The sequence below is a fragment of the Nannospalax galili genome, unplaced genomic scaffold, assembly GCF_000622305.1.
Source record: "Nannospalax galili isolate Female #2095 unplaced genomic scaffold, S.galili_v1.0 scaffold653, whole genome shotgun sequence".
NCBI lineage: Eukaryota > Metazoa > Chordata > Mammalia > Rodentia > Spalacidae > Nannospalax > Nannospalax galili.
Window position 1 is genome coordinate 2258557 of NW_008334077.1, and position 16920 is coordinate 2275476.

Sequence of the window (16920 nt, forward strand, 5' to 3'; positions counted from 1 at the left end):
TATATATATATCTGAAAGTAGGGCTGGGGGGTTGTAGCTCAGTTGGTAGAATGCTTGTCTAACATGCACAAGACCGCTAGGTTCACTCCTCAGTACCCCATAAACCAGGTATGGTGGTACATGCCTGTAGCCCCAAAGCTAAGGAGGTAAAGGCAGGGGTTCAGAAGTTCACAGTCATCCTCTGCTACATGGCAAGTTGAAGATCAGCTTGGGATAAAGGAGACCCTGTCTAATATATATATACAGACTGCAGATATCTATAATCCCAGCACTCCTGTGGGGAGATGGGGACAAAGGCAGGAGACCTTCCTGCAAGTTCACAGTCCAGCTAGTTAGGAGTAAACAGCACGGCAGCAGAAACAAGACAGACCTCAAAACAAGGTGGAAGGAGAGAACTGACTTCTGAGAGCTGTCTTCTGACTCCACACTTACACCATGGCACATGCTTGCCCACACAGACACACACACATCATACATACACTACACACACTCCAGGAATAAAATTATATATATGTACATACACACACACGAATGCAGTCATGCTCACTGTAGACTATGGATAATAGAAAAAGGCTTACCAAATATACATACACACACACACACACACGAAAGCAGTCATGCTCACTGTAGACTATGGATAATAGAAAAAGGCTTACCAAAGAGGATTAAAAGCACTCATAGGCCGGGCTTGGTGGGCATGCCTTTAATCCCAGAACTTGGAGCCAGAGGCTCCACAGCAAGTTCCAGGCCAGCCTGGCTACAGGGAGAAGACCCTGTCTCAAAAAGACCCCCCCCAAGAAAAAAGCACTCATAGTCCTGTCTGCTAAAGACAATCACCAACATCCTGGTATTCTTCCTTTGTTTCCTTCTGTCTGTACATATATTTAAAGTAAATCTGGAGTCACAGTTTATATAGTATCATAGTATTCTATCCTCTTGATATTACTTGCCAAGCATTTCTCCATATAAAAACTTTATTTTTTGGTCTTTTTGAGACAGGGTCTCCCTGCAGCTCCAGCTGGCCTGGAATTCACTATGTGGACCAGGCTGGCCGCGAACTCACAGAGATCCACTTGCCTCTGCCTCCCAAGTGCTGGGATTAAAGGTGTGCGCTACCACACCAACCTCTATGAAATTCCTTTACTCACAGTTTCCTCTGATGTGAATTATAACAGAATTTCATCTGTATAAAGTTTTTAAATGGAGCTGGTTGTGGTGGCACACACCTTGAGTCCCAGCACTTGGGAGGCAGAGGCAGGAGGATCTTTGTGAGTTCGAGGCCAGCCTGGTCTACATAGTGAGCTCCAGGACAGCTGGGGCTACACAGAGACCCTGTCTTAAAAAGACAAAAAAAAAAGAATTTCATAGAGATTTCTTGGGAAAACACCCACAGTCATAAAACCACCTACTACGAGGCTGACAAAAGGGAGATGGACCCTCAGGAGGCAGAGGCAGGTAAATCTCTGGGAGATCTAGACCAACCTGGTTCCAGGTGGGCTGGGACTAGGGAGACCCTGTCAAAAATAAGGGAGGGAGGGGATGGAAAATAACATTCAATATGTGTCTGACTCAGGGTCTTTCGATGTCACCTCAGCGAATCTACACAAGCTTGCAAAAATAAATATAATTATCCCAATTTTACAGAACATGAGCCTGAGACTCAGGAGATCATGTTTATCAGTTGGAAGATACAGCTGCCACTGAGGCTTCACAGTCTCAACACAGACTTTAGGCATCACCCAAATTCAACTACAAGGCTGGGTTTTGAATTGTGGCTTCAGTTAGCTTCAAAATGTGGGTTCCCTACTTGTTGATTCAGTGATTACATTTCAAGGAATTGGTGCTTCAGATAAAGGGCACTCATTGGAAATGACGTCAGTCCAAGGTCACTTACTATGGCACTGTTGGTCAGAGCTGGAACCTAGAAGCCTACTTTCCATGAATCAGATGCTGGTAAATACAGGCACATTCTCACATTGGCACAAAAAGTGGGGCAGCTGTTTGAGATGCTGATATAGAAAGGTCTCGAAAAGACAGGGTTTCATAAAAAGGCCAAGGTGTGGGATTGTGGGCATACCACACTGCCATTCATTTTATTTTGTTTACTAAGGAAAAAAAGAAAGCACGTGGAGCCCAGGTGTTTACTGAGGGTTGTGTTGCACTGATGTCAAAAGCAACATTTCAGTCTTCAACATGGAGTCAGAGACCCTGGGATCTTGGGGAAAATGCAGGTTTCTGATGTTGGGCATAAGCTCCTGGGACACAGTGAAGCTGCTAACTCAGGAGAAAGATTTGGACAGGGACACATGTGCTGAACACATAATGTCCCCAAGGAAAAGTCCCCTGTGACCAGTAGACAGTGAAGAGAGGAAACTATTTCCTTTAGTGCCTATAAATCAGGAGCCATGTAGCATATTATCTAATACAATTAAAACTGGTACAAAAGGGCCGATGAGATGGCTCAGTGGGTCAAGGGTGCTTGCCCACCAAGTCTGATGACGTGAGTTGGATCCTCAGAACTCACATGGTAGAAGGAAAACACTGACTCCAAAAAGTTATCCTCTGACCTCCACATGTATGCTCTGGGCACACACATGCACACATGCACACACACACATGCACATAGATAAATAAATATAGTTTAGTGGTACAGTGGTTGTGTAGAATGCATAAGACTTGGGTTTGATCCTCAGCACTGCAAAATAATAACAATAATAACAGCATGCATACATTTTCCATCCTCAAGGTGCATCATGGTCCCCTCTCCCCAGTCAGGTTTCACAAGAGCTGCCCATCCACTCCTTTCTCCACCCCTCAGATCTTAGCCTCCAGCTCCAGTGTCCTCTCCAACACCTGGAAAGTAATTGCCACCTTCACTGAACTGTTGGGATGGAAGGACATGATACAGGTGCAGCAGCAAAGCACCTGGCTCCTCCAGCGCCAGGCCTCCGTACCCACCTGGACAGTAGTGAAGGAAACAACAACGACAGATAATCACAGTTGTGCTTTCCCTAATTCCTACTGGGCTAGAATTCTGCTGGTTTTGTGCTGAGTTTGGTATGGTTTGTGGGGATGAGGTGGAGCTTAGGGCTTTGTCACACATTCTCCCATTGAGCTACAGCCCCAGCCCTTACCCACTCCTCTGTACTCACCACTAATTCTTCATCGAAGACCTTCTCACCTTCATTCACCTTCTGGAGCTCCATGTGTTCGTACTCATGTGAGGGATCCCCCATGAAACGGCCATTCACCACAGCCGTCTGTGTCACCATCTCCTCAGTGGCAGGGGGCAAGAGGCTCCACTCTGTGCAGTTCAAGCTGCCAACAACATCCACATCAGCCCTGGATTCCAACCCCCTCGCACCCAGGCTCCCACCCCACCAACTAGGGCCAGGCACCCAAAGCTGCTCAAACACCAGTCTTCTCCAAGATCCTACAAAGTGTTTATGGCACAGCCCATCCTCACATTTAATGCAATTTCAATGGTTTAGAGCATGTACTGCTCTTGTAGGGTACCTGAGTTCAGCTCCCAGCACCCACACTGGGCAGCCCACAATTGCCAGTAACTCCAGCTCTAGGGGTTCCAACACTTCTGGCCTCCAAGGGCACCTGTGCCTCTAAGGGCACACAGATATACATATATACATACATACATACACACACACACACACACACACACACACACACACACACACTTGAGTTTGGTTCCTAGCACCCATGTCAGGCAGCACACAACAACCTGTAACTCCAGCTCCAGGGAATCCCACGGTTCAACATCTTTTTCTGGCCTCTTCAGGCACCCCACACACACACACACACACAATAAATTAGTAAATCTTGAAAACAGAAATAAAATATTTTACTTTTTGAAGATTTATTTTATTTTTTTATGTGTATGCATGTATCTGCCACATGTATTCAGGTGCCCAGAGAGACCAAAAGAAGGCATCAGACCTCTCTGGAGCTGGAGTTACAGGGGGTTGTGCATGCCTGATGTGGATGCTGGTTCTAGTTTGCTTCTCTACTGCTGAGATAAAAACACTGACCAAGCTGGGTGTGGTGGTGCACGCCTTTAATCCCAGCACTTGGGAGGCAGAGGCAGGCGGATCTCTGTGAATTCAAGGCCAGCCTGGTCTACATAGTGAGTTCCAGGACAGCTGGGGCTACAGGGAGACCCTCTCTCAAAAAGACCAAAAAAATAAAACACTGACCAAAACCAAGTTGGGCAGGAAAGGGTTTATTTTATCTTACATCTCCTGGGTCGTAGTTCATCTGTGAGGGAGCCCAAGGCAGGACTCAGGGCAGAAACCTGGAGCACAGACCATGGAGGTATGCCTCTTACTGCCTTGTTCTCCAGGCCCAAGCTCAGCCTACTTCCTTAAACAACGTAGGACCACCTGCCGCAGGTGGCACCACCCACAGGGGGCTGGGCCCTCCCACATCACTCAACAATCAAGAAAATGCCCCACAGACACTGGAGATAATGCCCCAACTCGGGCTCCCTCTAACCAACCAGGTGTGTCAAGCTGACAAATAAAGCTATCCAGCACAAGGCTGGAAATGAAACTCAGGTCCTCTGGACAAACAGAAAGTGTTTTTAACTGCTGAACCATCTTTCCAGACCCTTAAAATATTTTTAAAATTGTTATTTATTTTTATTAATTTATGTCTTTTTGAGACAGGGTCTCCCTGTAGTCCCAGCTGACCTGAACACACTATGTAGACCAGGCTGGCCTTGAACTTACAGCAATCCGCCTGCCTCTGCCTCCCGAGTGCTGGGATTAAAGGCGTGCGCCACCAGCCTGGCTTTACTTATTTTTATTTTATGTGTATTAGTGTATTGCCTGCCTATAAGTGCTCCTGTGTTATGCAATGCCTGCAGAGGTCAGAAGAGGGCATTAGATCCCCTGAAACTGAAGTTACAGACGGTTGTTATCTGCCATATGAGAACTAGAAATCGAAACCAGGTCCTCCGCAAGAGCAGCCAGTGCTTTTAACTGCTGAGCCATCTCTCCAACCTCATCCATTTTATATATGCACCAGATTTTCATTATCCATCTGTTGGACAACTAGGTTGGTTCCATTTCCTTGCTATAGTGAATAGAGCAACAACAAACATGGGTGTGCACATATCTCTATGGTAAAATATGGAGTTCTCCAGGTACATGCCCAGGAGTGAGATAAGTTGGGACATATAGTAGCTCATTTTTTATAACTTTTTGAGGAACCTCCAAATTGCTTTCCATAACAGCTGTACTAATTTGCACTCCCACCTGCAATGAACAGTGTTTGTTTCCCACATCCTCTCCAACATTGTCAGATTTCTTTTATTTTTATGTGCAAGAGTATTTTGCCCACATGTATGTTGCAGGGGCCAAAAGAGGGCACTGGATCCCCTAGAACTGGAGTTACTAATGTTAGCTGCTGCCATGTGGGTGCTGGGAACTGAACCCAAGTCCTCTGCAAGAGTAGCCAGTGCTCTTACTGCCTAGCCACCTCTCCAGTCCCTGTTGTCAGATTTTTTGATTATAGCCATTCTGACTTGAGTGAGCCTAGCCACCTCTTGCTACCTCTATCCTGGCCAGGCCACAATCCACTCTAGCCAGGAAACTGCAGTAAATAGCTAATCTGTCTCCCATACCTACCTCCCCCTAAGACTACTCCCTACCCACCTGCTCAAAACTTTCTGTGTAAAACTTTCTAGTGGCTTCCCACTGAGCCAAGCCTCTCAGTGCTCAACCCTGTAACCTCTTCCATTTCACGCTAATAGCATTCTCTTTCACTCCTTTGAGCCATAGTCTGTATGGGATTCCACAAGCACTCTAGGTAAATACCTGTCCTGGGACCTTTGAACTGACCTGGAATTCTCTTCTCTCATGGCTCATTCATTCCCCCAGTTAATTCAATGCACCATCCCTTTAGATGCACCATCCCTGACCACCCAGTTAAAATACTGTCCAGAATTCTCTATCTCCCTTTGTACCCAATACCATCTGTCAGATATGTGGGTGTTTATATATTGTCTGTCGTCACTAAACTGACCTTATTGTCGGGCCCTAATTGGGGGTCCCTGTTTATGCCCCCCCATACACACTGTAACATAAGTTCCATGAAGACAAAAGACTTTGTCTTATTTACCTTCTCCAGGCAGACTGGATTCCTGATGCTTAAACCAATGCATAGTACATGGTAGGTGCTCAACTAATGCTTATACAATAAGGTGAAATTAATCTGAAACCACTTATCTGCAGCTTGAATGTAGATTCCTAAACTATACTTTCAGGCTTTCCTATCCTTTGCCCGAGGGCACATGATCCCATAATCTCTCTTATCTTCCCAGGACCTTTTGTAGGTTAGGTTTGCTTGCTTTGTTTGGGGAGTTATTTTGTTTTGCTTTATTCTGAGATAAGATCTCCCACTGTACCGGAGGCTGGCCTTGAACTCCTCCAGCCTCAGCCTCCTGAGTGCTGGGATTACAGGCCTGAGCCAGATCCTGCTGACTGAATTTTCTCTAGTAAGCAGCATCAGCATTTAGCTGCATCACTTGGAAAGAGGAATCAACCTTGAAATCAAACTTGCATTCAGCCAGTCACACAGCCCTCCTCTTAAATCTTTCCAACCACTTCCATTCCCTCAACTACTTTCCCTTCAAACCCTTTCTTCCAGACTCATGCAATGCTTACAGAGGCCAGAAGAAGGTGTCAGATCCCCTAGAACTGGAGTTACTGACAGTTGTTAGCTACCACGTGGATGCTAGTAACTGAAGACCCAGGTCCTCTACAAGAACATCCAGTGCTCTTAACCGCTGAACCATCTCTCTAGCCCTGTTGTTTTTGAGATAGGGTCTCTTGTAGCCCAGGCTGACTTCAAACTCCTTATGTATCAGAGGTTAGCCTTGAACCTCTGATCCTCCTGTGTCCACCTCCCAAATGCTGGGATTACAAGCATGCACCACCATGCCCAGCTATCTGTTCTAACACATGGTGCTGTAATTGCTGAGTGACATGTCCGGCCCCTTCCCTGGCATATACTACCGGGAGGCAGGTGCAACTTGGCCAACTTTGTAACCCTAAGTCTAGCATGGCATGCATCCAGTCAATGCTGACTTGATTCATGAGTAGGTAAATGAAGTCCCCAACTGCCTACAGGTTGAATGCTTTATAAAGTGCTTGGCTCTCCATCATCTCTATAGGAGTCAGAAACAGGCTGGGATGCTCCTATATGGTAGTTTTATGTTTTCTACTTCCAAGAGCACCTCCCATTGCAGAGCCTACACCTCCACAGAAGATGCTTCCAAATAGCTCTACTCTAACCCTCAGGACAGCTGCCTTTTCTCCAAGCCAAGTCCTCTGAAACTGCAGGTGCTGGAGCTAGCTGCAATCTGAATTCAACTTCAGGTCTGCCGCCCCCGTTTAGTCCTCCCTCTACGAATCCATCTGCACCTTCTTTTCTCCTGTCCCTCCAGGCTGACAAAGCTGCCCCCATCCCCAGCCCTCAGAATCCGCTGGACCCTCAGGAGGCATCCCAGTCCCCTCTCCCTCAACCGTCAATTCCATGCCCAGGCCCCGCCCCCAGGCAGCTTCTCCCATCCATCCTGGCTCCCCTGAGTCCCGAGGTCCACCCACCACCCTTCAAGGACCTCCAGGAGCTCCTCCCTTGGCCCCAGGGTGCCTCACCTGTACAGCGTCTTGCGCGGTGCCAGCTGGTCATCACTCAGGCCCTGCGCGATGTAGTAATCGGCGACCAGGCCGAGGATGCGGCCCCAGAAAAGGACCCGATCGAAGCGGTAGTCGCGCTTAACCAGCATCAGGGAGGTGAGCAGCGAGGCCCGCCGGTCCGGGCTGAGGCCCTGCCCACTGCCGGATGCCAGCTCCAGCGACAGCAGGAGGCTGTCTGCGTCCATCGGGCCAGCGGTCCTGCTCCGCGCCTGTCGAGGCTAGAAGCCGTCTCCATGGAGACCCGGAGACCCGCCCCTCCGTCAGCAAGACGCAAAAATCCCACCCACCAGACCGCCCATCGCCCGGCCCATCTCCTGAAACCGCCCATGGGTAAAACCAGGGCAACCTCCAGCCCCTCCCTCTTCCGCTGAGGAGTCTAGGGTGGATGTTGTCCCAGAGGTGGGGTGTGTTCCCCCACTATAGGTAGGCTACAGTGTGGAGTTGGAAGTCCCAACCCAGCCCAATGCACGGTATTTTAGCTCTCGAGTCCCCACTGTACTTATGCACCACAGATATTGTCAAGAAAACCAATACAAAGCCCCAACAAGGGCACTAACTGTATTATTTCGGCCAGATATATCATTTCTTGACCTGAGAATTTTACTAAGTATCTGAGATACTCCTGGCTCTAAAAGCCTAAGACTCTGACAATCAATCCCTCTAAGTCTCACTCCAACCAAGACAGGTCTCATAAGACTGGCTCTGTCCATTTGGTACTTTTTTTCAATGTTTATATTATTTTATATTTATTATTTTATGTGTACGAGTGTATTGCCTGCATGTATGTAAGTGCACCCATGTCATACGGTACCCACAAAGGGTAGAATAGGGTGTCAGATCCCCTGGAACTGGAGTTATGGACAGTTGTTAGCCACCATGTGGGTACTGGGATTCAAACCCAGATCTTCTGCAATAGCAACCAGTGCTCTTAACCTCCAAGCTATCTCTCCAGCCCCCATTCTGCAGTCTTTATAGGGCTCACCAGAAGGTCCCTTGCTTACTCTTGGAACTACTCTGACAAACGAGATTAGATACTGAGGTAAGGTATAGGCCCACTTCTTGAAAACAGATGATGTGGGAAGGGCACCAAAAAAGATATGGACTATACCAGCCTGTCAACTGTCACCTAAATGTACCTAACCTTGAGTTCCACAACTGTTCAGACAGATGAACACCAAATCCCCACTTTTGCTGGGGCCATGCCCCACCCCCCCCAGCTAACCTAACCACTGCTACTTCCCATCCACAAGTCCCCAAAGGCAAAACAAACAGGTCCCTCAGCAGCCTTGTTGTCAGGGAAGATTGGGCTTATGTTAGTATTAACTGGTCTTTTCATTTCTGCTTCCTTTGGGAAAAGACTCATGAAGTCAAAATGCTCTGGGCCTCAATGCCAAGCCCATAGAGAAATAACTGTTTAAATCACCCCGTAATGACTTTGTTTTGATTGCCTTGTTCATGATGGCATTAACAGGTCTTCCATTCCAAACAACTTATGACCCCCTATCCACAATTTCCCTGCAGGCTTTGGTCAGACTCCCTCCACCTATCCCTGCCCTACATGAGAGATGTGGTCCAATAATTCTGTAAAATAATACTGTCAGACAGAAAAACAGCCAACAGTCTGACTAATGGGATGCTGCTTCAAATGGTTTCAATTCAGAAAACAGCCTAAACGTTTTGGATTCTGATTCTAGGTCTACCTATTTAATGATGAGTTCCCTGTCAGGAACCAGAATGAAACAAGAGAGGACAGTCCTGAAGCTTTGTAGTGCTCAGTCTTGGTCTGGGGCAGGGAAAATCCTGGCTGTTTCACAGAAAAACCACACTGATGTTACAGCACAGTGGAAAGTCTTCAGCCTCTGCAGGCAAGTAAACAAGTTTAAGCCCATGTTTTACCACTGAAGCAAATTAACTTCCTTAAGCCTCATCTTAATACTGTGCTTAACACAGTATTAAGGCACAAGGAGCTTTGTGGTAGATACACAAGAGATCAGCCTAGCATCACAGCATTGGGTTGTGGAAATGGAGGCCTCTCTTGTGGGCACTTCAGAGGGGCATGCTAGAGGATATAGGATTGAAATACCATGATTCCCAGAAGTTGAATTCAAATACTTGAAAATAAAACTGAGGAAGGAGGTGGAAAGAATGTAAGAGCTGGAGGATGGGGAATGCTGGCTTTGGGACATGCCATGGACCTTGCACTCATGAACTGACTGTAGCTATGGTGACCTACAAAAGATCAAGCCAAGATGAGTCAACATTAGAGCAAACAGTTCTAACCCAACCCAATGGTTTTTAAAAAAGACATGGTAGGAGGGGGTATGTTGACATGTTGAGGGGATGGGGAGATGTAAACAGAATACATTGTATACACATATGAAATTATCCTGAATGACAGCCAAGGAAGGAGACCTTGCCAGAGGTTGCACAAGATTGGACTTTCAGCCTCCAAAACCTTGAACTAAGTAACATTCTTTTCTTTATGAAAAAAAAACAACGTATAAACTTAGCCTAGTAACCTGTAATCCTGGCTAGTAAGCAGAGGCAGGAGGATCAGGAGTTCCAAGGACATCCTTGGCTAGTAGTAAGTTCAAATTCAAATGAAACGGTCTCAAACTGAAAACAGAAAGAAAACATAATATATGTGTTACATACTACACTTCAAGCCCTTTACACATATGATCTACCCTAACAACCTTGCTCCATCAGCAAGGTAGGGATTCTGTCCTCAACTGGCTTCCAGGAAATGAGCAGGGGTTCTCAGGGACAAAGAGCTCTACCTAACCCACAGTAATCAGGCCAGTATCAAGCTTAAGAGGACAACAGGACTACAATCGGAAGGGCAGTTTTGCCAAGAGCGCCTGCAGTGCCATCAAACAGCTGCAGTGGAGGCAGACAGGGCAGAGCTCCAGAAAGAATGGGCATGGGGAGCAAATCCACCAGTATTGGGGCCATATGGGGAGCCTGAGCCTAGTGCTGCATCTAGCTCTGTGAAGAGCCTCTTCGTTTTCGTTCCTTGGCCTAGTCTCTCAGCCCCCTTCTCCTGAAGTTTCTCAGATCTGAAGGGTGACTTCACGAAGACTGAATGCTGCCACATCCTTCTGTCCTGAACACCAACAGAACTACAGGTGACCCTTTTTTGCTTGTTTTTTTTTGTTTGAGATAGGGTCTCTCTGTAGCCCCAGCTGGCCTGGAACTCCCTATGTAGACCAGGCTGGCCTCCATCTCTCAGAGATCTACCTGCCTCTGCCTTCATGGATAGTGCTGGGATTAAAAGCATGGGCCACCATACCCAGCAACCCTTTTTCAAGTATGCAGCTCTGCTCTCTGAGCATGAAATTTCTTTGTGGGGAGCTCCTCTCCTTAACATTCTTGCAGGACGTCTGATCAGAGTTTTCCACAGACCAGGCACAGGCAAGACTGTTCACTACATCCTAGATCTCACATTAAGTGGACAAGTTCCCTATCAGAATTTTTGTCTATATCAAAAGTAACCTGTTTTATGCATGCAGAATTTAAGAGTGAACAATCAGTACGTGGCAACGAAATAATGTTGAGCTGGAAATTAACTGATAGGAACTCTAGGCTCAATTCTGAGACTGAGGGAGAAAAATATCATTAGTGAAAAAACCCAGACTTCTGAGCAGAAGCACCAAAATACCCTCCTGGTTATGATGTACTCTGGTGGGCAAATTCTCAAGAGGATGAGGCAGGAGGCCAGCCTGAGTTATACTTTTAGGGCTGGATGTAGCTCAGGTGATTGAGTGCTTGCCTAGCATGAATGAAGCCCTGGATTCCATCCCCAGCACCCAGTAAACCAGGCATGGTTACATGTACCCATGATTTCCGGAGGTAGGGGAGGAGAATTAGAAGCTCGAGGTCATCCTCAGCTACACAGCAACTTCAGAGCTAGCTCAAGATACACCAGACTTTCTTAAAAACAAGGAAAAAAAACCTCTAGACTCAAGGCCAAAAATCTAAGTCAAAAGTGTCAGGAAAATTTAATAGGACTCTGTTCATTCCATATTTAAATTCATGAATTCCACACACATTACGACCATGATAGCAGTTCTGAAAAGACACAGCAAAAAGCAGAGAAGGGCCACCTCCATAGGAGAATCTACCACCGGCCCGCCTTTGCTTTCTAAGCCTCCAGGAAAGTTAGTCTTTGATTCAGGGACTTTGCTCCATGATGATTATCAGTCCACAGCTACAGCAACATACCATCAGCCACCGGGAAGTCTGCAGAAGGGAGGCACACAGCCTTCTTCCCTTACCAGGAAGTAGCTTTGGTTCCAAAACGAGAGGAGTGCCTTGGTGCCAGAGGGGAGAGAATCCAGCCATTGTCTTCACAATGAAGCACCCTCATTCACTTACTCATGGAAACCTTTAAGTATCACTGGTGCCTGGAACCAAATGTAATCTTCTGAAGCCATGGTGGGGATGGAAAGTCTGCCACAGGACAGTGTCACAGTGAGTTTGTGACCCCGACTGGGCACTCGGTAGTTGAGCTTGGGTCGAAACCAATCTTCTCCACAGTCCCGGTGCCCTTGGACCATGACAATGGTGCCCATAAGCGGAGGAGCCTGCAGCTCATTAAAGGCATCAGCCATGAAAATGGCTCGGAAGAGGCGACGCAAACATGCTGCTGTGCTCAGGCACTGGTCCACACTGAAGGGGGCCAGCCTGGACAAGTCGAGTTCATAGAATTCCTTAGGACTTAGGACATTTCCCCCGAGGAGGATCAATACTCGTGGTACTAGAGTCCGGCCAAAGAAGTCCTGGAGATGACTGAGGATACTCTCCAGTTCTGCCAGAGCCTGTTGGCACTTCCTGCTGCTTGCTTCCGTAGTGGTCCAAGGTTTCTTCCTCACCATGTCCTCTGCCTGTAAGAACAAAGGAGGACACAGTAGTATGAATTGTAAACTGACAAGACTGGATTTCTGACCTTGGGTCTTCCCAGAGGGCACTAAATTAAAATATAGACTGTACAAACCACAACTCTTCTGTACTTTGAACAGCAAAGATGGTACTGAAAGCTGGAAGGCATTAAAATATAAGTAAGAGGTTGGGCATGGTGGTACACACCTTTAATCCCAGCACAAAGGAAGCAGAGGCAGGCAGATCTGTGAGTTCCAGGCCAGCCTGGTCTACATAGTGAGATCTAGGCCAGCTGGGGCTACAGGAGATCCTGTCTCAAAAAGACCCCCCACCACCAAAAAAAATGAAAATAGTGAGATGGCTCTGAGAGTAAAGTACTTACTATGCAAGCCTGGTTACCAATTTTGATCCTCAGAATCCATGTAAAGGTAGGAGAGAATCAACTCCACAGAGTTGTCCTGACCTCCATATGTGCACTGTGGCATGTACAACCACACACAGGAATCATGTACACACACACTAATAAAAATTTTAGTGTAGTGGTGCATGCCTTTAGTCCCAGCACTTGGAAGGCAGAGGCAGTGATTGAGATCAAGGTTAGCCTGGTCTACATACTGAGTTCCAGGCCAGCTGGGGCAAGAGGGAGACCCTGTCTCAAAACAAAACAAAACATTTTTTAAATAGCAAAAGAGATTCAGTGGCATAGCTGAAAATAACATTTTTTTTAGGCTGGGCACAGTGGCGCTTGCCCTTAATCCCAGCACTCAGGAGGCAGAGGCAGGCAAATCTCTATGAGTTCAAGGCCATCCTGGTCTACACAGTGAGTTCCAGGACAGCTGGGGCTACAGGGAGACCCTGTCTCAAAAAAAAAAAAACAAAGAAAAAGAAAAAAACCACACAAAAAAACTTGTTATAAAAAAAAAGAAAGTAATTTTTTGTTGTACTCAGGTACTCAGAGCATAAAGGAACGAGGACTATTTAATCTAATCAAGACAATTCTAGATAATTCTAGGCCAGGCTTGGTGGCATACACCTTTAATCCCAGCACTTAGGAGGCAGAGGCAGGTGGATCTCTGTGAGACAGCCTGGTCTACATAGTAGACCTCTTCTGTCTTCCATGGGCATTGCACGACTCGGGTGCACTTACCTACATGTAGGTAATACATTCATACACATAAAAATAATAAATAAAAATATCAAAAAATATATATCCAGCATTGTGGGGGAAGACAGGCAAATCCTAAGAGGTCACTGGCAACCCAACCTAGCCTAAACATTGAGCTTCTGGTTCTGTCAGAGACCGTGTCTTAAGGCAAAAAGGCACAGAGCAATACGAACCACACAAAAAATGAATACATGTTATCAATACTTTTCCACCTAAAATACCAAGAGAAGGAATTCAAGAAGGAAAGGAGAAAGAAGTCAAGGAGAAATCCCAACAGAGAGTAGAGAAATAGCATTAGCTAAAGGCAAGAAGTTTCAGAGGATAAAAGCAGATGTCCCCAGCAATGCACCCCCCCCCCAGAAAAAGGTAGATAAGAGGGTTGAGTTCAAGAGAGCTGATTACCAACTGCTAGTAACAAGGACAAGAAGCAAATCCACATTTCAGAATCCCAGAAGGGTCAAGAGCAAACAATACAGGCACTGCAGAAGGCATTATGGGCTGAATAAAAACTTCAGAGTTTCTAGTACTATGTTCGGTGAATTTATCAGAGATCACCTGGTTCCCATCCAGTCTCCTTATGATGATGTTTATCAGCTCATAAGGCCCAGGCATGCATCCAGATCATGCAATGATTCATTCTTTTTTTTTTTACTCTATGTGTATGTATGTATTGCCTGAATGTAGGTAAGTGCACCCATGTGGTGTAATGCCCTCAGAGGACAGAAGAGCCATCAGATCCCCTGAAACTGGAGTTATGGACAGTTGTTAGCTGCCATGTGGGTGCTGGAATTCGAACCTGGGTCTTCTGCAAGAACAACCAGTGTTCTTAACCACTGAGCCATCCTCCAGCCCCACAATGATTCATTCTTAAATATTCACCTGACACAGAATAAAAGGTTCCAACATGAAAGAATGGACACCAAAAGCCAAAAGAAATAAATGGGGAAAAAATTCTGGAAGAAAGATACACTGCAAGGAGCAGGAAAAAAAAAAAAAAAAAGTTGCTGGTATGGTGGCACAGGGGTTTACACCCAGCACTCCCGGGACGGAGGGGCAGGACAGAGGGGCAGGAGGATCTGAGAGCAGGCCAGCCTAGTCTATATAGTGAGTTCCAGGCCAGCTGGGGCTACATAGTGAGGTTCAAGCCAAGGCAGCTCAGCTGGTAAAAAGGCACTTGCTGCCCAGTCAGAGCCACCTGAGCTTGACTCCCAGGACATAATGATATAAGGAGAGTGTTGACTCAAGCAAATTGTCCTCTGACTACCCACCAAAGTGGGGAGAAAAGTAAAGAAAGCCTTTGCAATGCTTAGGCTGACAAGGCCCCTGAAGGTTTCTCAGGCTACTTTCCTACCATTTAGAGCCACAGTCTTCCACCACTTTGCCCACGCCTACCTGGGGAGATCTTCGGTAGAAGTGCTTCAGCTGTTCATAGGGCAGAGGGAGCTGTTGGCGTTGGTACATTATATGTTTCAGCAGTTCACAAGTAAACTGACAGCAGCCTTCCTGGCTCACAGGCCCAGGAAACACCACTGGCACCAAGCAGTCTCTTGGGTAAAAGGACTCCGAAGAGTTCGACGTTTCCTGGGCCGACGTGACAGCCTCAAGGAGTTCTACCTGGGGACCAGGAGTGTCTTCCAACTTCTCATACCACTCCAAATCTAGGTGAATAGAAAGAAGGGAGGAGAAAAAAAGAAAGCTCAAAATCAACGTCGGTCTTCGGTTCCCTGTGGCCACATCAGCCACCACTGTCAAGGGGGCACCCGACCCTCCCACATACTCAGGGCCACCTCCGGCGTGGACGGCGACTGGGAGAGGCCTGATCCCTGCCCAGGGGTATCTAAATGACAGGAGAGGACTTTCGGGGAGTGACTAAGACACCCAAAGGGCCAGGGCCCGCGTCGCGATTCCACCCAGGACTAGGAACGAAGGGACCGGGAGGGAACCGCCGGGGGACGCGCCAGCCGCTGCTCGCTGCAGGACGGTGACAGGAGGGGGAGCTGGGTCCCGGAGTTCTGGACCCCATGCTTTACCTGGGACGGTGGCAGGAGAGAGCACAGACACAGGATCCGGCTCCGGCGCAGCCATCGCGACTTGCCGGCCTCAGTCCAGCTGCGGTTAAGAAGAGGCCCCCCGCGCAGCATCATGGGAAGCTCAAGCTCCACTTCCGGCCGAGCCGGAAGGGGCCCGGCGCCGGGTCGGGGAGGCTGGGTTAAGTAGAATTGGGCTGGGTCACACCCTGGCAGGGAATGCCTGGCCTTCCCTCCGGAAACCCCTGCGCGCTCAGCCGCTGGCACGAAGCAGGGAAGGCACCCTAGGGCGCATCCCGAGCCTCCAGCTTGCACTGCGCACCTACTTTGTGCCAGGCTCTGTCCTAGGTTCTGGAGATTCGGCCATGAACAAGCTACTCCTGTCCTCAAGGACTTGGAGAGAGAACTCAATCAGAAGGATTTTACAGTGGACGTGTACAAGGATTATAGACTTGAACAAGGCACCTGTCAGAGAGGGCTGGAGCAGGGAAAGGATGGTCCCAGGAGAAATGTGTGGTAGCCGGACTTGGTGGCACACGCTTTAATCCCAGCGCTCCGGAGGCAGAGGCAGGCAGATCTCCAGGATTTCAAGGACATCCTGGTCTACACAGTTTTCCAGACCTGCTGGGGCTACAGGGAGCTCAAAAAGACACCCCCCCCCCAAAAAAAAAGAAAAATGTGTGAAGCCTTGTGGCCTTGTAGGTTAAGTTTAGCAAGCAGAAGACCTAGTGTCCTGGAGACCTTGAAAGCGTTAAGGCTGCAGTGGATAAACAGGAGCCAGATCATGGTGTAGGACTTTACAAGCTATGTTAAAAGTCTGCATGCCTTTAGAGGCAGAGTCTGACAAATCTCTGAGATCTTGAGGCCTGCTTGGTCTACATAGTGTTCCAGGCCAGCCAGGACTACTGAATGAAACTGTTTAAAAAAACAAACAATGGGGCTGCAGAGATGGCTTGGCGGTTAAGAGCACTGACTGCTCTTGCAAAGGACCCGGGTTCGATTCCCAGCACCCACATGACGGCTACGAACCGTCCTTAACTCCAGTTCCAGGGGAATCCGAAGCCCTCTTCTGACCTCCGCAGCATTGCACAACACGGGTGCACTCACATACATGCAGGCAATACACTCA

The 16920-nt window shown here is 47.6% G+C and overlaps 2 protein-coding genes across 3 annotated transcripts in view; both read right to left on the bottom strand.

Annotated features, from left to right (window-relative positions):
• Positions 1 to 7956, bottom strand: part of Rsph9 (radial spoke head 9 homolog) — a 31750-nt gene extending 23794 nt beyond the window's left edge. For both annotated transcript variants that reach the window (XM_029561602.1, XM_008829058.2), the window contains exons 1-2: positions 7677 to 7956; positions 3153 to 3318 (exon numbers count right to left, since the gene is read on the bottom strand). In XM_029561602.1, the coding sequence (XP_029417462.1) occupies positions 3153 to 3318; positions 7677 to 7903 (393 nt within the window). In that variant the 5' untranslated portion in view covers positions 7904 to 7956. The remainder of the gene's footprint in view (positions 1 to 3152; positions 3319 to 7676) is intronic.
• A 3738-nt stretch (positions 7957 to 11694) lies between these two features.
• On the bottom strand, positions 11695 to 15956 carry Mad2l1bp (MAD2L1 binding protein). The gene is made up of 3 exons (XM_008829059.3): positions 15795 to 15956; positions 15157 to 15422; positions 11695 to 12604 (listed from the first exon to the last, which is right to left on the bottom strand). The coding sequence occupies exons 1-3, from the start codon at positions 15847 to 15849 to the stop codon at positions 12092 to 12094; spliced, it is 834 nt and encodes a 277-aa protein (XP_008827281.1). The 5' UTR covers positions 15850 to 15956; the 3' UTR covers positions 11695 to 12091.
• Positions 15957 to 16920: the final 964 nt, after the last annotated feature.

Coding starts and splice junctions, on each gene's coding strand:
- Mad2l1bp (XM_008829059.3), bottom strand. CDS start 15,849: ATGGCTGCGCCGGAGCCGGATCCTGTGTCTGTGCTCTCTCCTGCCACC. Junction 15,423..15,794: donor CTCTCCTGCCACCGTCCCAG/GTAAAGCATGGG, acceptor CTATTCACCTAG/ATTTGGAGTGGTATGAGAAG. Junction 12,605..15,156: donor TCTACCGAAGATCTCCCCAG/GTAGGCGTGGGC, acceptor TTGTTCTTACAG/GCAGAGGACATGGTGAGGAA.